Source organism: Maniola jurtina, chromosome 3 (assembly GCF_905333055.1).
Source record: "Maniola jurtina chromosome 3, ilManJurt1.1, whole genome shotgun sequence".
Taxonomy (NCBI): Eukaryota; Metazoa; Arthropoda; class Insecta; order Lepidoptera; family Nymphalidae; genus Maniola; species Maniola jurtina.
In genome coordinates this window covers 10,366,708-10,388,779 of record NC_060031.1, presented here as the reverse complement: position 1 = coordinate 10,388,779, position 22,072 = coordinate 10,366,708, and the positions used below count along the sequence as shown (strand labels likewise).

Here is a 22,072-nt window from a genome sequence, read left to right as displayed (position 1 = left end):
TTATAAATACGATACTTACCTACCATGTAACTTGATTCAGTTACGTTAAATAGGGACATAAAATAAATTCTCCTTTTTCAAAATCTATTCGCAATTTTTAATGGGCATACCTAATTAGGAGCGCATTTTTATAAAGGTAGGTAAAAGTAAAGACTAGTGGTCTTTGTGATAATATGTAGGTAGGCACCTACCTATACATATATCTAGAAGAACTTGTGCCTTGTGTAACAATAAATGTTCCTGTCGAAACTAAATTGTTGCCTGTCAGTTCATAATTACAAGCAACTTCGGAGAGATTTCGCAGCCTGTCATTGTATTAAAGTGGACCGTCTGAGACGAATTCTACGGATTGTAGTATGTTCGATAAATAAATAGCTATTTCGGAAAATAATAATCTAATTATTATTTATCTAATTTTGACTATAATTCCACTTGAATGGCAGAGATGATGAAGCCTTGATCATCCTCGATATATCGACCTTCAACCTTACTATTCGAATATCAATTATTATTGATAGTAACTTCCTACATATCTAAGTAGGTATAGGCAAGTCATTTTATTCCAATTAAAAACCTACATCTCTTGATAGAATCCGCTTTTATTAACGTATCAAAGAAAAATATTTCATATTTCAAGGATCTTAAGGTCGCCAATTACTATTTCCAATTGTTGGAAAAGCTCTTGTTCAGCTTGTGTGGTCATTACGATGGTCGTACTCTAGGCAGAGAGGCGAAGTTTCTGAGAAGTTTTCGAATGAATGTGGTTAATTCAACGATTCTTGCTAAGATTATTACGCAATCTCGGAAACCTCTGAAGATTTTGTTGGCGTAGGTTTTGTGAAAGCATTCGACTTTAAATTCTGATCGGCTATTAGGCTCAATGGGATTGTCTTCGCTCGGAGAGAGGTCTTTGCTCCAAATTCATTTAAAAAGAAATACTTAATTATATTTAGATAACTTCCCAAACAGATAGTGTGAATGTTCCTATTTCCATAGTGTGGACACTGGACAGGACATTTCCTTCCATATAAATCAGAAAGGGTCTCCGTCTCTATTTGTTTGTTACTTCTTATCGCCTCAACTACCCAACCGATTTCAAAAGGCGCAAAGCTGGAGAAGGGTACTTTGCTATATCCAGGGAAAAGATTTTTCGAGAAACCTCGTAAGTAGCAACTTTTTGTTCTATGATACCTACGTTATAAACTTTAATTTTGTATGCGCGCATTGTACTAAGGCAGGTAATATGTATCTCAATACCAAGTTCCAACACAACTTTTTACACTGTAAGAATCTTATATTGCTTGATTTGTTTGTAAATTTTGATGTGGACGAATTAGACATCTTGAAGTGTGACTATCTCATGTAGGCCAGGAGTACCATGGCCGCAAAGTTCGTTGACCGTTCCTCCCCCCTCCCAACGCCCTCTTAAGACCCTACGCCACATTTCTCCTCTCTTCAATGCAACCGTTTAAGTAGAACAGCTAGATGATACAACTCGTTTCGCCACTTTTTTGTTTACGAGAAAATCTCTGAGCGTTTGAAAGCTGGCGTTTCCTTCGCAATATTTTGCTTGTAATCAAGAATGAAATATTGTTAGAAACTGACGATTGAATGACGATAATAAGACTGGAGCCTATTGAAATGAGACATCTTATAAATTTAGTTTGCCAACCATGAGTCGCGTGATTATTTACGGGTTCCATTTTGCACCAAAAACATAATCCCGATGAAAGCATAATTATTATTATAATTACAGTCAAACTTAAAATATATATTGATTCAACTTTGATTAATGATGCACTAGAATCTAGAACACGACATACAAGTATTTTTAATTTTAAGTGAAGAATGGATAATGAAATAAAAATATAAAATGTATCCAAGAGAATAATGGATTTGAAAATGTAACTATGGCAGAGTACGTAATACTCTTAACTAAGTTTATGCTGCTTAAAATTTTATGAAGTTTCGTCTGAAGTCGAGTATAAAATGAAGTAACTAACTAAGTTTTCCCGAACTGCCACATCCTCTTTCTGAGAAAGTTACCTACCTACCATCCATTTTGCACTTATTAAGGGATGTCTACAAAATTTGCCAGTAGAAACTGTAAAAATGAAGCTACCATTAGGAGTTTTGTTACGAGAAAATGGGATTTGTAAAATATAGTTCTTTAGCCAGCGATACATTGTGTAATAGTCTGTATCTTTGGTTTGTTTGTGTTTTTGACCAAGTATCTATTATGCAAATGGTGTAATTAGATAGGATGAAAATGATGTGTGAATCTCATTGTTTAGCGAATGGGAGAGAAAGTGATGGTTGGTAATTCTAAGCTGCAGTCATCATTAAAAAAATAAAGATTTACGATAAAATGCATGCAACGCACCTGCGCCTTAGATTAACGAAAAGACGCAGGTGCGTCTACTGTAATATTACTATAATATCATAAATGTCGTGTGTCTTTTTGTTCATCTGTTGGTACAGGTTACCTAGGTATAGGTACTAATTCTTCATCACGGTCAATCCGCTAATCCAATCTTGAAGAAATTCAGCCCAACTTAGGGTACATTCTGGAGATGGATACATATAGGTTTCTTCGGGAAACGCCCTCTTAGATTTAGTTATGGGTTTACGCACATCACCATTCACCATTACATAAATTATCTTACATATTCAACAATTCACAATCTAAAAGTGTACAATAGTACCTATTTCGAAGAAAAAAAAATGAGTCTCACGGGAACACAAAGATTCCACACGCACGGATAGTAACCGGCCGCCGCATCAAAAATAAATTACCATTACTTATCTACTTGTAGGTTTATCTCATTCGAAAGAAAGTCATTCCTCTGGGAATAAAAAGGACATAATGGACGATGAACGTGCCTGTTGTTCAATATAATATTCTAATTTACGCAAAATATGCAAATTCGAGAACATAAAATTACACACATGGGTTGTTGTTAACCGAAGTGCACCGAATTAGGTCAATGTCCTTTGTTATTTAAGAGCTTAATTGAATTGTTCACGAACACTGGGGTCACGAATTCTATTAGATGTAGCGGTAAAGCCAAATTTGGTAACGCCAATTATTTTGATGGCTACAATTTTTTAACTGTGTTCGATAGTCTCCATCGAACTCTATTTGACCTATATATTTAAGAAAAAAAAAATGTTGGCAATCTTACAGCGTAGTTAACATAATAGTGGAGTGAATTTTGGATCAAACTTTAATTTTTTTACTAAGCATTGACCATAGATCAAAAGAGTTTCACGCAGAAAACGAGGAACTGGACACTAAATCAATGCAGATTTTAATACTAGAGGACCAAAAGTTGGACTTTCCTTGCGTGGAATCAAATAAAGAAGGGTTTTTTTAATAAGCTATTGGTACGATACCTTTCAGTGGATTTCTTTGAAGATAATCAGTTCATTGTTATCTGAATCCAGCGGCTCTCTGCAACTCTTTTGATGTCTGTTCATCTAGTGAGGGGTCGACGCCGTGCTTTTCGGTGCGAGTTCACTACTCCAGTACCTGGGGACCCCAATGTTTAGGGGTCTTCAAACTATGTGACCGCACCATTGTCACCATTCTGCGTCGCAACAAGTTAAGCTATTTACCTACATTAAACAAACTACAAAATAGTTTCTACAAAATAACATACATCAAGACATCAAGCTAACAATAATACAATTTTCGTGGCGGCAGTCAAAGATATTTTTATCAGCCATATAAAACGTTAAAGGCACCTATAACGATTTATTCAACGATATCTCTGAGAGAATCTCTGTCCCCAGCATCCGGTGCCTACTACTCTTCTCACACTACTTGACACTTCAACGGCCCTCCCAAGCAGTATTAAGTTAAGGACATACCTACTTATAGCTCATGTTTTGCACTCATCGGTTTGAAAGTTCAAACGAGATGGTAAATCAGGTCCTAGGGGCCCGGGGCCGAGATAATCACAATGTCACTAAGTACAATTGTTGTTATTAGCTCTATTCAACGCCGAGTTTCTTGCTGGCTCTTCTTAGTAGGAAAGGATATCGGCATATAATACTTCATGTCCACTCTCTCTGGTTTTCCGTATAGGAGAACTTGAGTAATCCTCATAGCTAAATATTACTTCTCAACTTAGTCTTCAGGCAGCGCAAGACCGTGGCGTGTGGAAGTCCCTACTAGAGACCTGTATCTAACAGTTGATATCTATCGATTGATAATGATAATGCTGATGATCTACCTTCCAAGTATATCAGGCAGAAATACCTACTACCAGATCGTCTGCGACACAATTGCAATTCAAAACCGAACTGTAACTACGAGTCAAAGCAAAATCAGAACACTTGTACAAAGCTGCATAGTGTTTGTTCATTAACCTGGACAAGTCAGAACCCGTTTGAATGGATGCAGATAACTGAAGCTTCGGCGTGCTTTAAACTTTAAAGGAAACCGCAACGCTATAGATACGAAAGTTCCACAAGAGCACTTGTAACCGCGACGATGTCCGCTTAAATTCCTTCTAATGTTACAAGATCAAGTAACGTCTATAAGGTTTCATTTAGTTCAAGCGGTTAAGCTTTTAACAAACATTAATTGAAATTAAAACAGAGGATCGAGTCGAAAAGCAATCAAGTTTAAATCAAATAGGTATAGCATCTAATAGATCCTGACATCATGATTCCGTGAAAACCCGTCCATGTGGTTCATCATGACAACTTCTGCTAAGAGATGTAATACATGTTGGTAACATTACAAAATTGTGAGTTAAACCCTTTTATTCTGAGAGGTGACCTAGGCTCCATAATAGGCTCGCGATGGGTTGAGATGATCTATATGTCATTTTAGACTAATTAGTATTTGAACAGAACAAACTATTCGATTAGAGAATACAATAGTGCCTAGTTAAAAGAACACAAAAATACTAGTCCTAATCAATTAATATCAAAAAAAGAATGTTTCGCACTTTGAATAAGGGTTTATTCTCTATGCCTATTTTGTTCGACACAGTTTTTTTTACACTTGTAGATAAAATTGTATATTGCATCAAACAAAAAATAAAACGTATAATGAAACTAGTACCTACAGCTTGTTTTCTAAAGCGCAAACGAATGCTTTTGTTTATAGATTGCACTCTGTAAATAATATATTGCAGTAAGTAGGTACTAGGTAGATATCTACGCTGCTGCAAATAAAAGCTCTCCATTAAATTAAAGCGCTTGCAGCGTGGTGCTCCGCAGTACTTATCCACATTAATCCGCAATAAAACCAACCTCGTTTTAACTCTCAGAAGGATTCCGTCATGATAGTGAGCCAGTCTTCATGATGGTTTCAGATAGATTAGGTTTATTATATTAACTAGATTTCGCCACGCTCATGCAAGCTTCAAAGCTATTTAATTTAAGTCCAGAGTTAAGGTATCTTGTTAACTTTGAGGACCGTCTCGTATTCTATACGTACAAAATAGTGAACTGGTTTAACTTTGTGGCCGTGTCGGTTTTATACGGAATTAAAATAATGATTTTATGTTATTCTAAATCTAGAAACTTTAATAACTTATTTTGAGAGACCCTCTCTTCTTATATCTATTCCTATTTATTTTTGTAACATCTTTTTAGTTTCAGCACAATTTTTAGATCATAGCTACAATTTTATGTATCGTTCAAGTTGAGACCTTTAAAACCTTAAACTAAGCTATAGTGGGTTTATAGTGTTATATAATATATGTATATATATATATAGTTATATGTATAGTGGTTCAAAGCCAAAATACTGTACCATTATACACTTTTTGTATGTCAATTGTTGAATTTGTAAGATAATTGATGCAATGGTCTTAATAATTAATTAACTAAACTTAATTAATTAATTAACGATTCCAAACGCCCACCTGCTTACTTAAAATTCAGCCACACATCTTTGCTCGAAAGACATGCCTATTCAGTGACTAAATCAGGGGTTTTTGTTAGGTATAACTTCTATTACTTACTCTGCAATGTAGTAAATGAAAATAACTTACTTAGGTACTCTTTGTTCTATTTCAGACAACGCAGCCGTTCGTACGATTCGGAGGAACACGAACGGGGAGCTTGCGAGTGGTGTGAGTACGCTCTGGTCATCACCCTCGCGACCATCCTGCTCATCGGCGTCTCCGCGCTGACCATCTTCTGGACCTTCTTCTACAGAGAAGGATATGGCTGGGCTGACGACATCCCTGAGAAGCAGTTCAACTTACATCCGACGCTTATGATCGCCGGATTTATCACTTTTAGTGGTTTCTGTAAGTGATTTTCGATCTGTAGGCATTACTTTTTAGAATTCCGTACGTCGAAGTAAAAAACCTTAAGAAATCCTTATAGGATCACTCGTATGTCTGTTTCGGATGTGTAATGTAAATAAATGTGTAAAGTAGAGTTTACACGAAGCCAGTAATGCTGGCGCCAGTCTGCAGACAAGCCAGCGTTGGCCTGGCCCTTGTTGTTTAGGCGCGGCCAATCATTCACGGATTTTTCTTCTGGTGTGCACACGTTTGGAAAAACAACAAAGAACACACACCATACGGACGTTCGCCAGTGACTGGCGAGACTCGTCTACACGGGTCCGCAACGCTGGCGCGGGGGTCGAAGGGTATGCGGGCGGAGGTCACTGGCTAGAAAAATAGACGGTCGCTCTATTCTCGCCAGCGTTGGCAGCCAGCGCTGGCTTGGCTTGAAAAACTGTTTACACAAGGCCAATACCGAGCCAGCACTGGCTGCCAGTCTTATTGGCAGCCAGTGTTGGCTCCGTGTAAACTATGCTTAATGTAATGAATATCGCGGTCACTTAATTGGGGGCCAATTAGAAAATTTTAAAAAAAAGCTTTTCGAACTGTACCTTGTGACATATTATTACTATCAAATGAAAGAGCTCGTTGTAGGGGATTTTTTTTGAATAATTTTAAAATAATTAAGAAAATAGATGAAAAATGACCATTTCCAAATTGTCCCGTTGGTCGTGAGTACGCATTGATGTGAGCACGACTCAAGCAACCACTGTGTCTATAGTCAAGTGCAACTGTATCTATATACGCAAGAGCGTACGCCGCTATATTTATATCATATTATTTCGTTAAACCACAAAATAAGCCTAATATCACTGATGATTTCTTGTAGATAGTACTCGTCCTGCAGTATGATATAGTTTTGTGGCGAAGTCGTTAAGAGGGCTCTATCCGTCACTCGTTTCATACAAACGTAGTTCCAATTTCATTTGAATATTAAGCAACCAAAGTCCATGAAATTTTGCAGACATATTCTAGAAACTAATATCTATGTCTGTGGTTTTGCAGATTTCTGTTAAAATATTCGGTTTCAAAGTTACGCGGTCTTAAAAATTTACATACAAATCTTTGAGCCTCTGTAATTTTAAAACTACATATTTTTAGAAAAATCTAAAACACCACAGGCACAGATATTAGTTTCCAAAATATGTCTGCAAAATTTCATGGACTTTGGTTGCTTAATATTCAAATGAAATTGGAACTACGATTGTATGAAACGAGTGACGGAGAGAGCCCTGTTAAGAGTTGCTCATAATACTTTCAGCGGTGCTGCTCTACCGCATCTGCCGGTGCTTCAGACGCATATACGTCAAGCTGCTGCACGCGATCTTCCACGCCCTGGCGTTCCCGTGCATTGTCATCGGCTTCCTCGCCGTCCTCGACTTCCACAACAAGAAAGGCATCAACAACTTCTACTCTCTTCACAGCTGGATTGGCTTCGTGGCTATGGGACTGTTTGGACTTCAGGTAAAGTAACGAAACAACCACAAATAATTAAAAAAATAAAAACACGACTGCCCTGCCATATTGAATTAAAAAAAAAAATAGCAAGTAAGTATAATAATTATTATTATTGCCTTGAAAGTTTAAACGCTTTCTTAGTTTCTTAGGAAAATAAATTGGGATTCAACAGGTATCGTTAAAATATGGCCTGTTTAGATATTCAAAGACAGAGTGCGGTGAAATAAATCATACTCGTGTTTCACCTAAGTATTCAAAAGATAAACCAATGCGCGGTCCAAAGCCTGTCTTGTATTGCGTAATAGAAAGCTTCACCGAATACATAATTTAGTAACTGGTATACAAGAAAAACTTACAAGTCATATGAATAAAGTACGAACATTAAGAGAGCTCGTTAAAATTTCATATTGCATTGTTCGACTCTCACATATACTGTTACGTCTATCTATATGAAACTTAAAACTTTCCCAAAGTTTCATGGAGACCAACTTTAAATTCGCAAAATCTTTTAAAACTCATACGTTCTTATTTATATACTTTTTAAGGTTTACCCACAACATTTTCGCTATGAACTGAAAAGTGGTGTAGTGGGGCACGCGAGCTCTGTCTGCGTTTTACTCTTAGATATAGGACGTACCTATTTTAACTTGGCTCCAAGACACAGTTATTGCTCTGACATAAGTCTGTCTCGTTTTAACTTTATGAATAAAGTCTGAGCAAAGTCAAAATATATCTCAGCCTAAACGTTAGATTACAATAAAGGACTTTTTGTCTGTCTTTCAGCACGCACATGGGCTGGTCGTTGTACGATTGGTGTCATGCCTAACCTAGAAGGCCACTAGGAACAAATATAGCGGAATTTTTTTGCTCTACTGATATCGCACTCTTGTAACATTTCAAATACCTCATTTGATTTTCTGCTTACACCGCTCTGCCCCTAAGACTAAAAAAAGTCTCAAATACGAATATTTCCTGACTCAGTGACCCCAACTCCAAGTATGTTCTCATATTAAACGCCTGCATGCTTGTCCATACATTTAATACCTATAGTACCAAAACCTTACCTACTCTGTGCCTACAGCGCGCGCCGCTCTGCTCGCCGCACCGCAAAACTCGTGGGTAGGCGGTTAGAGGAGTATTTAAAAGTTTTTCTTTTATATTTTTCAGTACGTCGTCGGTTTCTTCAGCTTCCTCCTACTGTTGATTTGCAATAAAGGCACGGCCAACTTCCGTGCCTCATTGGTGCCAATTCACGCTGCGTTCGGCGTCCTTACTTTTGTGCTCGGAGTGTGTGCTTGCCTCACCGGATTGACTGAAAAGGCTCTCTTTGCCCTTGGGTACGTATATCTTTCTATTAAATATTCTAAAAAAAAATAGTTTAGCTCACAAAAAGTTTTTTTAATGATTGCGATATACATTTTAGACATTACAATGCAAGTTAGTGATTCCAATAATCCCATTAGTTTTGACCTAAGATTTAATTTTAGATCGTGATAAATAGGGTAGTAATTTAGTCGGGAACTTTAGATTTATGAAATTACAAAACACATAATTAACAAACATTTCACTTTAGAAACGCTGCTGTGGCAGAATTCAGGTATACAACTTATGAAAATAGTTTAATTTCATTCATTCTTTTGTATTTTGCTTCCATATTGTGAAATATTTAGAAATACTGTAGACAGGCCAACTAATTTTGACCGTGTGGCGATTGCAATCATCTCTGAATGGCTGACACTCTCTCACTATTGGCTAGAATGCACAGTTACAACAAGAATATTCATAAATTCCGCCAATTAGAACGATTGCGATTGCCACACTATGAAAATTACAACTTCCGTGCCCCCTGATCAAATTAGTGATTCGTGTATGTTGCATACAGATTGCATCAGTGCATGAGTGCGCTTTCTTCTTGTTTAATTGTCGTTTTTGTCCCAAAAAGAAAGCAAGGTCACACTAGAGACATGCCGCGATATAAGTAAAAGTTTTACTCTACATCTTGTATGAATAAAATGGGAATGGAATGTAATTCCAGCATCCCCAATACCGAATACCGACAGTGGACAGCCGAGAACTATTGACGAATTCTCCTGATTTATTGTCTTTTATCCCTGTTTCACTTAAAGCGATCGATTAACGATCCTCAGGAGGCACAATAGCTGGCACAGCCGCAAGATGACTAGGTTATTCATCGCTGTCTTATTTTGGCACTATCTTAAGTCCGAGCAAAGTCAAAGTTCACTGTGTATACCTACTTAGATCTCAGCTCAAAAAGCGCGCATTTTTAAGCCTACTGAAAATGTGTGTCACAGATCCGGCCGATTCGATCGCTTGTTGATGACGTTAGCAGAGGTCAGCGCTGAGATCTGTCTTCATCATCAGAATTCGTTTTGCGATCGATGTGGCCGAATCTATAACACGCATTTTTTGTAGCATGTATTCATCTCTTGTCAAACTCTTGCTCAGTCTTGCGTCTGTGGCATCATTTGCTCTACCAGGTCTTGCAGGTTGTCTATTCTTATGGCAACCACCTATCCATCTCAAAATGCTCTGTCAGTCTTGTCGTCATTTCGGTCTGAAATGAAGTCTCTCGTCTGATCTTACGCTTCCAATCTTTTATATCTGTATGAATATAGAATAGTTTGTAGTCCGCATGTGTTGTGTTAGTGGCTGTATGTGTGCATATCCACAGCGCGGATCGCTACAGCGGGCTGCCGGACGAGGGAGTCATCATCAACGCGATCGGAGTTACCATCATTGCCATAACAGCTGTGGTCATGTATATTCTGTCGAGGAACAAATTCAGAACCGAAGCGCGCGATATGAGAGCCTCTGTAGATTTGTAGATTTAATTTTACTTATAGGGTCTCCGCAGACGATGGATTATCTGTGGTGCACTTTTTAATCCGTGGAAATAGAACTTAAAAAATTATATGCAGTAAGAGTGTACGACGCGCAAAAAGTTTAATGGACGCACTTTACGGTAGAGGCAAATAACAAACGGCAAGCAGCGGTAAACACCACAGATAGCTTGTTTGCCAATGGTAACGCTTTGGAGCGTTCCGATTGGCGGGCAAGATATCGCAAGCATACGCAAACACCCGTCCACACGCTTGCTGTTTGCTGTTTGCCACAAGCATTTGGCGGCTCCAAAAATCCGCAGTAGGCATCTACCTACTTTGACAGACCACGCATAGGTACTAACGTACATTGTAATGATCGTTCTCGTAGTGATGTGTCTGACCAGTTCTGCCGAAAAAATGACTATTCAGTGGAAAAAATGTTCTTAGATATTATACGTAGTCTGTGAAAGTCTGCCACGTACTTTTTTTTTGGCAAGGCACGCAGAATTTGTGCACCACGGACTAGATCCACAAAAAACGCGTCATCTGTGCATGCCCTTATTAGCCTGGGCAGACACAAAGCCTAATTAAGTAAGACATAGAGACGTGATGGCAGTGGCAAGGCAGAAAATTATAGTGAACTAGAGGATGCCCGCGGTTTCGCCCGCGTGGATTTCGGTTTTTTTAAATCCCGTTGGAACTCTTTGATTTTCCGGAATAAAAAGTAGGTTATGTCCTTCCCCGGGATGTATCCCAAGTCTGTACCAAATGTCATTAAAATCGGTTCGACCGTGAAAACGTAGCAGACAGGCAGACAGATACACACACTTTCGCATTTATATTATTAGTATGGATGAGATTTATAAACATACAAAGAACTGTATGAGTGATGCGTCTGCGTCCAAGGTACCTACTGATTAAATACTCCTTTCATGTTCTATTGCATGTTACCTTACATCAGTCTATACTTACGTATGTTTACATTGAAGAGCGCAATTTGAACAGCGTTCGAGGACTTCAACGTGGGGACATTTTCATACAGTTTCTTGAACTTCTTTAGCCGCGAAAACCCGTTGCTATCGCGCCTTTTTGTGTTTCTAAACCAAGCCAAGTTGTTTGAACACTGCCAGACAGTAATATTTTTCTTATGGTTTATTTAAAAATAAATACAATACACGTACAATGTAGTTTTATCCACGTACGAAAAATACAAATACAAAGGCAGGGTTATTTATTAGGTTTGATTTGACCAACAAATCTAAGTAAAGACTTGAAACATATAGCTTACAATCTAGACCTAAATAGTTAGGATAGAATTTTTAAATAAGAATTTTTACCAATATTTTGGTCTACCTTGTTTTATCGATAGGATTAAAAAGAATTAGGATAGTATATTTTTTACTTTGTTTCTTTAATATATTATGAAATTTTGTACAGTAAAACATGACGAAGTACCTATCTATGTACAAATATGGAGGCTTTTATATCTCGAATTATATTATATACCTAATTGCAGATTCGGTCTGTATCAGACCAAATATTGTAGAATACATAAACTTAAATTATAGGAATACATTTGTTTTAAGAATATACTTAGGTTTAAATAAATATTATAAGCTGTTTATTTTACAAATTTATTCTTAGACAAGATAATATTATTTCGTTGCAATAAAATATTGTAATGTGATTCGACTTTTTTTTCTACACTCTTGGTATAGTTTGCTATTTTAATCTGTTACTAATCAAAGCTTGCATGTTACTAAAACTACTAACGCTACATTTTTATAACCTACCTACAGTTAGTTTCAGTTCTTATTTATATTGTAGTTTTACGTTTATACCTGGGGTGAAGTAACTTACAGCTTTGTTATGATCATACACATTTACTATAATACTCTAATTTCATCAGATTTAGGCTAGGCCCATCAAATAGCAATAAGTAACTTCTCATTCCAAGACTAGGTAGACCTGGTCTCAGTAGTGGGCCGGCGATGGGTTGAAATTTTTATTTAAAAAAAATAACAATTGCTGCATGTAAGAACGATCATTACTTGAGAACGGCTCGACCGATTTGATCGAATTTTTTGTTTTTTGTAACTATCAGGACAAGGTTTGTATGAAAGAAAATTTTCGGGAAGTTCCCGGAAAAGTCGGAGATTTGGATGCTATTTTTGTATGAAAAAATCAATAAATTTTCGCCATTAGTAAATTGCACCGGGCCGCTAGTATTAAGTAACATTTATTTTATTGCTTTTTCGCCAGCATATATGCTCAGCAATTTTTTATTATTGGAAACAAAAGTTCCTTTATAAGTGGTATACGCTTTACTTTAGGCGACGCTATTTTTTTAATACTATTGAACTATACAGGGGGCCTACCACGAACATATTATATTATGATTTCGTGAAAGCAACGCAAAAATGGATGAAAGCTACATAAGGCATAAGGCACGGGCTACACAGATAAGTGGCAAGTGACAGTGACATGAGACGTGGATGGTATAAGTAACGCACGTGGAGCCAGACAGTCAAACCACTAACTAACGTCCTTATTCAAGTCCATGCGTCCATGCCACGATTTCGCCACTAGCCACTTCTGTATAAGCTGTCCTTTAGTGTTCATAGTAAGCCCCCTAAAAATTGCTTTTTTTTAAGTAACAAGTTCTAATAACATCAGCTCTAGCACCGAACTCTGACAGCTACGAATCCAAAGTAGGTATTCATTGTACCTGGGTTTTTACCTAGTAGTTACGAAAAAAGGATACCAATAGTTTTAGAATGAATCATATCATAGTAATAATGAGTTATCAGTAAACAAAGTATATGCGCGATGCTCGCAATCCAACCCAATATGAAAGTCAGAAGTTCTGCGCTAGGTGTATTTAAAAGACAATTTAAAACACTCACCTCTGATACTATGTAGTTTTACGGCCGAAATTAATAATAATTAATCAATCTATCCGTAATCTGTCGATAAGTTACTTACGTTGTCACATTTTTTGACAATAAACAACAACGTTGCTAACGGCTGAAATTAAAAATCAATCCTATGCATAACGTGTCCATAAGTTACTTAGCAACATTGTTATCTGTACCTATGGTATTTTTTGACAAATAACAATGTTGCTTTGTAACTTATCCACAGATTGATTAATACTTTCAACCGTAAGTTACCTATCGACAGATCTAGGGTAGATAATTAATTTCGGCCGTTTACGATGCTAACTAACCCGGGGGCATGCGGTGCGCAGGAGCGAGACGTACGCCACGATGTCGACCGAGGCGATTGTGATGAACGCCATCGGGATGTCGGTGGTGGCGGTGGCGATCGTCGTGCTGTACACCGTGCGCGGCACCGGCGGCTACCGGCTGCGCAAGGTGGCGCAGAACCCCAGCTAAGCTACGAGCGGTCTACCACCCCTTCAGTTACACCTATACACCCTAGCGGTAATACTTCGGCTTTAAAAGCGTAGTCTCTGTTCAGTTGGTTGTCTTTGTTAAAAACTTCTTTTATCAGGTAATTGAGTGTCCAGTTTGGAATTTGTTGCTGTTATGTTTAACGCAAATCTAATGCATGCTACGCATTTACTGTCATTTTGAAAATAAAAAGGGCAAAGAAATATTACGGTTATTGTTATCACAAAATTTTAGGCGCGGTTTAAACTTTAACATGTTAACCGTCTGTTAAGCCATGTCTAAAGCTTTTTATAGTACAAGTAGGACATGGTGGACAATATTTTACTGTGGATATAAATAACTAAAGCCCATAAAACGAAGAATTTATTTCACCTTAAACTATGATGTATCCAACATATCCAACTTTGATTTTTTTGTACGAGAGAAAATTTCAATAAATTTTTTACTCTTCATAAAGAAACAGGCATACCCCAAAAAATAACAAAAAGTAAAAAAGTTTATTGTTTTTAAATAGGTATCAAGGTGTGACCCTACAAAACTTAATACTGAACACTAAGACTACGCTTTCAGTTCGAATGTACAACACCAAATTATTGTAAATTCTTCTTTATGCTAAAACCTCTTCAATTTTATAATTTAAACTAAACTCTGCCTAAGCATAAAGTTGAAGGATAATTATTTTAAACAATAGTTTAATAAAAACCGGCATACTTCTCATAGAAGTTTTTATTTAGGGTTTGCTATATTAATCAAAAAATTTATTAATGACTATTAGCTCAATTTGTTAAATTTAGGTTGAAAAGTATCCTGAGTGTCAGATTTAGAACACGTAAACAAACCCCGTTTTATCCATACACTCCAATATTGTAATTGGGGCTAGAGGCGTTGATAAGATTTTCATAGAAATACAATGTAAACTATTTCATACGAATAACTAAACGTTTACCCAAAAAATCTACATTCGGGATACAGACTTCGACTCAGTGATGTTATGATTGTACGAGTACATGCGGTTGTGCGTTGTTCTATTTTAAAATTTGAAATTTTTATAAAATGCAAGTTTATTCCGTCTTTAAAATTACGACGACTGAGATTGGGCAAATTTTTGGGCATTATTTTATTCCAGTGAAATATAAACAGCTAATGTAGTAATTTAGTCGTAGGTGATTAGTATGGATTAGTGATAGGGAAATGTAATTTTTTTTTGACCATAAAGACATAGAACATTACTGTACTCGCTCAACTGTGGTAACAAGACGGTTAGACGTATATAGTGGCGTTTATATTCGAGTAGAGAAGTTTGGAATTATTTCTTATTGTAATACCATTTATCGGAAAGTTTGATTGTTTATATCTTCTATTTATCAGCTACAATAAAGCAAATCAGTGGCCATATACCTAATGTTAGGTGCAGTGTTATTAACATTTTAGTAGGCTATAAGGCAGTTAAGGTAATATTTTAGATGTAATCTGTATATAAATTTTAATGTAATTAATGTAATGTGCGAGTGTTCGATAGATAGTTGTAGAATGTGATTGATTTGTAGTGATTGTCTATCCTTAAAAATATTTATTATTAATTATTATTACATAGTGACACATGAGAACATCAGAACAAAAGTAGCCTCAACACTTGATTAGCATCATTAGCTTCAACTTTCCTATTTCATACTTATTATCTTCATCATTTACCCATCTATACATAACATGGATTTCATTAAATAAACTGGACTATTGCAAAATTACTAATTATTATTGAAATAAATTGTGTAATTATGGGTTAGGTCACTTTTGTCCTGATGTCGCTAATATAAAACATCCAGTAGTAGCAAAGTGTTTTAATCCTAAAAAACAGTTTTTATAGATATCGATAAGAGATTAATATTTACTTTTTAAAGGAGTAATAAGATGGTGGATATGAACTCCAACTGAGAAACGAAATAATTTGCTAATATAATAATATCATATATTTAGAGATCGGTGTTATACATCTATTGTATAAGCGAAGTGTTCATTCAAGTTGCCAAATTCGATGTAACGTCTTGTGGTAATACTTGTTACAAGTTTAATCAATTTACTGCGTAATACATACGTGTAGCATGTTTATCAGTAATTATGTAGGATAACGCTCAATGTGTTTATACGAGGTGTACCTTCATATTATTTCTTTATGTAGAAATTGAGTAAGGTTTCTATTAATTAGGTAAAGTTAATTATATTCCCTTTTTGTAAAAAAAAAATACATTCCAACGCGAAGTTTAAAGCTTTTAATCGTATCGTTTTTTTACGAAAATATTACAAAATCCGAAGACTGTAATTGTAAGTAGTTTGTTGTTGAAATATTTGCGATAATTTTTACTCTATGCAAAGCGCATATTTACAAATTTTAAATATTCCAGATTTTGTGGATCCCTTTTGAAAACACCGGGGCCAAGTTTTTATATAATAGAACCCTACCTTAATTCCGCGAAAACCCACAGTTTCTAACCAATGATAGATCATAAAAAGTAAATAGTACCTGCATGCTAATTAAAATTATTAGGACCTATCTGAAAACTGTGAATACCTATTTTTAATCTTGCATTTTTTGCAAATTTATAACAGAATAATTCTTAGACAATTTTAAAAGTGTAATTTTTCTATATTCCACTAAAACTATATGACTTTTGAATATATAATTTGGTATAATTAGTTGTGTTGATTACAGTTGTGTATTGGTTACTGTGAATTTTATCACTGTTTTACATTTTTAAATATTTATACGCATTCATAATGGTACATTAAAATACATGTATAAAATAAGTTGTTTTATTTATCTACTTAGTGCCTTCAAAACATTGTCCCGAATCGCTTTTAAAATGTTTCTTTGGTTAGGTCAATGTATGTTTTTTTTTTATTTTATTAAAATATTGCCTGACACTGGAACATCAATATTTTTTATTAATTTGAAAAAATACAATCTTTAAAAAAAATCATAAAATAAAAAATGCACCTAATGCAATAAATAAATAATTTATTGCAAGAAGATTGGTGGAATTAGAATGGAATAAAACATTATTTTGATCGACACTTATTTATTCTCCATAATAATAGTTGAAATTTAACATTACAATAAATAAAATATGTAATTCTATTACAAAGTCATTATTGCATGCGAAATCGTTAGCATTAGATTGGTAGCAAAACAAGTATGTAATCTGATATGCCTAAGAGCGGTTACGCACTCATCTGATCCGAATTCGTGCAAATACGGATATAAAAAACTCGGTCCGGATTCGGATATTGCTTACACACTAATCCGATCTCTGATCCAAATCCAATCTATTCAGTGGACATCTTTGACATATTATCTCCGTCAGTCCGATTTGAATCCGAGACACATACGAGATCACGGATGACGGAGGTCGGATCTAGTGCATAAGCTACCATACAAATAGTTCTATAAATGACTACTTCGGAACGTATTTTCACGGACTCCAATCGGATGAATGCGCAACCGCCCTAAGATATTAATAGCTATCGCCAAGTTGAGTTCATTGATTAAATAATTATTATTCTTATAAATACATACTACAATAACAAAACACTTTGAAAGTTAAAAAAAATGATAAAAAAGCAGTGGTTTTTGGGTTTTAAAATAATTAACAGTTGTAATTTGTTAATTAAAACCATTAATATTAGATGACTTTTTACATCTATCCTTCCTTAAAGTTTTTATTCATCCCAAAATTGCCCAACTCGCCTAAAGAAGTTTTCACTTCAAAATTATTGAAATTATAAATTTTTAAATTGAAAGATTTAGGTTAATTTTCTGGTAAGTATAGTAATACTTAAAGTTATAATGATGATGATGATGATTCTCAGTTTGGATATTTTAATCAAGAAATATATGTTTTTGTTAAAAAAGATAAATAAATCAACTATTAATGTTTTCATTAACAACATACAATTTTATGCAGTCATTCTATTCTATAGATCGACATTGGTGCTAATTCGCTATACTTGCTGTCTAACTATTCTTCCTATCTATGCTATCCTTTTCACAATCTTCCCAGGGGAATAGAAAGCAATATTTTTAGAGCTGCCAATTTATTTTATTTTAAACTACAACTGAATTAGCACCATTCTTGCAACTTGATGTTTAAATTAAAAACATAATACACTGCTTAATAAAGATGGTAGTTATCATTTCAATCACATTTTGCTGTACATAACTAATAACATTTAATTACATTTTTTTTTGCATTACAACAACATTCATGTTTGGCAATATTTTGAGCGTGCTCAAAGGAACGACACGACATTTAACGACACAAAATATTGATACTTATCACGTTGAGTACACTTGCACCAAACATTTCTATAGGTAATTTCATAATTATTTTACTTCAGTTTATATTGAAATTTTCAGAATCGATTTATAAGTACTGTGCCATAAAAAAAGTTTAACTTTCTTTAAAGTTTGAATATGTATGGCCCAAGTGTCTTCAAGTCATCGCGATACTGCGATTTATTGCTTTGCAAATAAAATAATTGTTTTACAATAATAAGTCTTATCATTTAGAGAGATTACCTATTAGTAGTAAATGCTAGGAGGAAATGATTTAAATAAATACAACTTCTCATGAGGAATGCGGACTTTGTCTTCTATGCACACACACACACACAAAATAAAATTGCTAATGATGTTTATTGCGTAGAAAATAGAACTGGTAAGTGGTAAATATTGAACCTACCTACCTAGATACTTAACTTAAAAAATATATACGTCTGTCAGAGACATAAATAATATGTAAATGCTTTTTTTAAATATATCTATGCACTAACAGAAAAATAGTATATCTACATTAACGCCACTCGTTGGCTCGAAGCGTATTGTGGCCAAAGATTGTGGCATTCGAATTAATCGACGCGTCTTCACTAAAATGTAGCCAAGTAAGTAATTTAACGTACGTATTATGGCATTGTAGCGCTCAAACGAATTAACCGATTTGAATACGGTTTCTTTCGAAACCCTGTGTAATCTAGATAGTTCTTATAAGCTTGGGGATCATAAGCAGTTTTTTCAGCCGGTATAGGGATCTGAGTCATCCAGTTGATATTTGTTTTATTTTCACTTGTCTTAAGTATATACCTACTAGATCCCGATCACAATGCAATATTATGATAACTATGGTCTCTCGGGGGTAAATTGAAATGTTTAATTTATTCGTTTCGTTTCACGCAAAGTATCTCGTAAACTTATACGATATAAAGTTCTAAATACAATTACATACATGATAATATTTTTAAGAAATGACGCGTCGCTTAGCTTCAGCTGTGCGCTAATGCCGTTCTTCTCGTGTATACCAATAATAATAAAATCTACTTTTGTTTTTCAAATTCAGTTTTAAACCCTGGTACATTGGTCGATAATCTAGAATAACGTTAGAATAAAATTTAAGGAATGAATAACTTCGTGGTAAATATTATAATATATTAAGAACTACAATATAACAGATATAGTAGGTAAGGTATGCGGATTGGGGCAAATTACGAGTATACGAGAGCATTTCTCACAAACACACAAAAACACTCGACTCAACACACGAATATTATAAGAAGAATATATAACATCTATGAGGTTTGATTGCAAAATCGTGATTTTTATATGGAATATCTATATTTTTTATATTTGTAAAAATATCGGTGGGTAGACAAGCAAAGATAATATCTCCTATTCACACAAAATGCGAAATGTTTTTACTAACAACTAAATAAGTTATACTATTCTGATCTTCATTACATAAATGATTTTAGTAGAATATACAATACTATGTCAGGAGATCAACAAAATTAAATCTGTCTCTCTACGTTAGGCCTATAACACACTATTATATAAACTATGTAAGACAAAATACATTTTTCGGTTGTACATAAAAATACTTTGTGGCTCTGAGTAATATGTTTTGATTAATATAATTGACAAATACATAAGCTATTTAGTGCCTGCGCATAAACCTAAATCTTTGGCGTGATATAAATGGCACATAACACAATATTATAACAATAACATATTAACATTAAGTACTAAGTAAGATATTACAAATGAAGAGCTGAATTAAAAATCTCAAGTTTTTGATGGACAAAATATAAATGTCCAGAAATACAATAAAGTATTGACGTTAAAATGACAAAAGCTGCTGTAAATACTGACTTATAACAAGCAGTGCGATATTAATAAAAATATCTTATACGTAATATATTCACAATCACACACATTGAAGTGCTAACACTAACTTTCAATCAAAACGATATCTATAATTAATATATTTATCTATGATACACTGTCATTCTCGTTCTTAAAACTGTCTTAATTTTCTTTACTTTAGAAGACTTAATTACCAATAAATAATTAATTATAATCTTAATTATTTCAAATTGTAATATTCGTAACTTTAATAAGAATTTGATCTGAATTTGTTTTCAATAATGAAAGATCTTTAAATAAGATCGTTTCGAGAACTTATCGCGAGATAGGAACTCGTAGGTAATAATTTGCTACGTAATGGAAACTATATTGACACGTCTTAAATCGTGCCATCTCATTACATTGCTCTGTGAGGAAAAGGATGACCATATGTCATATGTACAAGGTGTAACCAGAACGCTGGCAAAAATGAAGACAGGTGATAGTACTGATGATTACTGATCAGGTACCACAAAAAAAATGCGAAAATTAAAAAAAAAACCTGTATCTTTGAAAGTTCACAATATATTGCAAATAAAACATCTGACTGACGCTAGAGGTCAACGAACGTAAATAGGTCACTTGAGGTCAATGCCGCTATGGGGCATTGATCCTAGTTTAGCACGCTATACATAACAGGTTTCAAAAATACTAAATCACTAAAACTACAAAATAACGCAAATGGTTATTGATATTGGATTGTGTTTAGGTAGTATAATAATAAACCTAAGTTTTTGCTTGAGTTCTGGTTACACTATATATGTTTCCATTTATAAATGTTCACTTTCGAACACTATTCTGTGCACTGAATACACAAAGTGGTCTCTCTCTCACAAGATTTCATTCCAACATTTCTCCGTAACTAGTTCATATTCAACACAAATGTTCACATGAATAAATAGCATATTTTTTATTTAATATAAGTAAGAATAAGTGAGGCAAATGTCGGGATTATAGAGTAACACAGCCAACCACGAATTTCACCTTTCCATCTAGAAATCTCATTGAAATTCACCTTAAAATTTAATTAAGGCGTTCCGAGTAATATTTTCAAAAATATTATTGTTATTTAATCAATTTCTAGATATAATCGACTAGATTTTTTTGTTAACTATGTAACTGAGTAATTATAAATTTGATAAAGACTCTTTACTTGAGGAAAAACATTGATTTATATTAATACCTTAACTTTTTTTGTCCATATAAATGTTTGTGCATAGGTACCATTTAATTTTTTAAACTATTTTCACTAAACTTATCTTATGCTTTTGATTTTTTTAATATTAAAGAAAATCACGATAAAGCAAAGAAAGTCCCTCAATATTAATCAAAACCAAATTCATATCTTAATTAGAGCCAACAAGACAGAGCCTACTCATGTCTACATACACCGTGAATAACATACGGGGCCATAGATATTGTATTATTACGGCCAAAATTAATAAAATCGATCTATCTGTAATCTGTTGATAAGTTACTTTAGTAACATTGTTATTAAGTCAAAAAAGATGATACAATTTTAGTATGTAACTTATCTTCAGGTTAAGAATAGATACATTATGTAATAATTTTGGGCTCACACTTTAATATAATATATTGGAATTTGTTATGTGCGAGTTGAATTGCACTTTATTCTGTCGTAATAACAATCGCTATTTATTAAAACATCTTTATGGAGTGAGCCTTTTGTACCTGGAAGGTACTATATGCCTTAAAAATTTGGTCAGTCATACTGTTTGACTGTGCATTTAATGATCCTGCTGTTATTCAAAATGTTTTCTTTTTTTTTGTATTTTGGTTTTGTATAAT

The 22,072-nt window shown here is 34.6% G+C and overlaps 1 protein-coding gene and 1 long non-coding RNA gene across 13 annotated transcripts in view; one reads left to right on the top strand and one right to left on the bottom strand.

Annotated features, from left to right (window-relative positions):
- LOC123881085 (plasma membrane ascorbate-dependent reductase CYBRD1-like) overlaps positions 1 to 14,564 on the top strand; it is a 100,162-nt gene extending 85,598 nt beyond the window's left edge. For 7 of the 12 annotated variants that reach the window (XM_045929643.1, XM_045929644.1, XM_045929645.1 and 4 more), the window contains 5 exons: positions 6,040 to 6,275; positions 7,579 to 7,781; positions 8,943 to 9,112; positions 9,349 to 9,372; positions 13,869 to 14,564. In XM_045929643.1, the coding sequence (XP_045785599.1) occupies positions 6,040 to 6,275; positions 7,579 to 7,781; positions 8,943 to 9,112; positions 9,349 to 9,372; positions 13,869 to 14,016 (781 nt within the window). In that variant the 3' untranslated portion in view covers positions 14,017 to 14,564. Of the gene's footprint in view, positions 1 to 6,039; positions 6,276 to 7,578; positions 7,782 to 8,942; positions 9,113 to 9,348; positions 9,373 to 10,467; positions 12,306 to 13,868 lie in introns of those variants that run through there. The other 5 variants (XM_045929654.1, XM_045929653.1, XM_045929650.1 and 2 more) reach the window with 3 other exon arrangements.
- LOC123881088 lies at positions 1,919 to 16,830 on the bottom strand. The gene is made up of 3 exons (XR_006799409.1): positions 14,569 to 16,830; positions 11,097 to 11,099; positions 1,919 to 1,930 (listed from the first exon to the last, which is right to left on the bottom strand). It is a non-coding gene; the product is annotated as an uncharacterized LOC123881088 (long non-coding RNA).
- Positions 16,831 to 22,072: the final 5,242 nt, after the last annotated feature.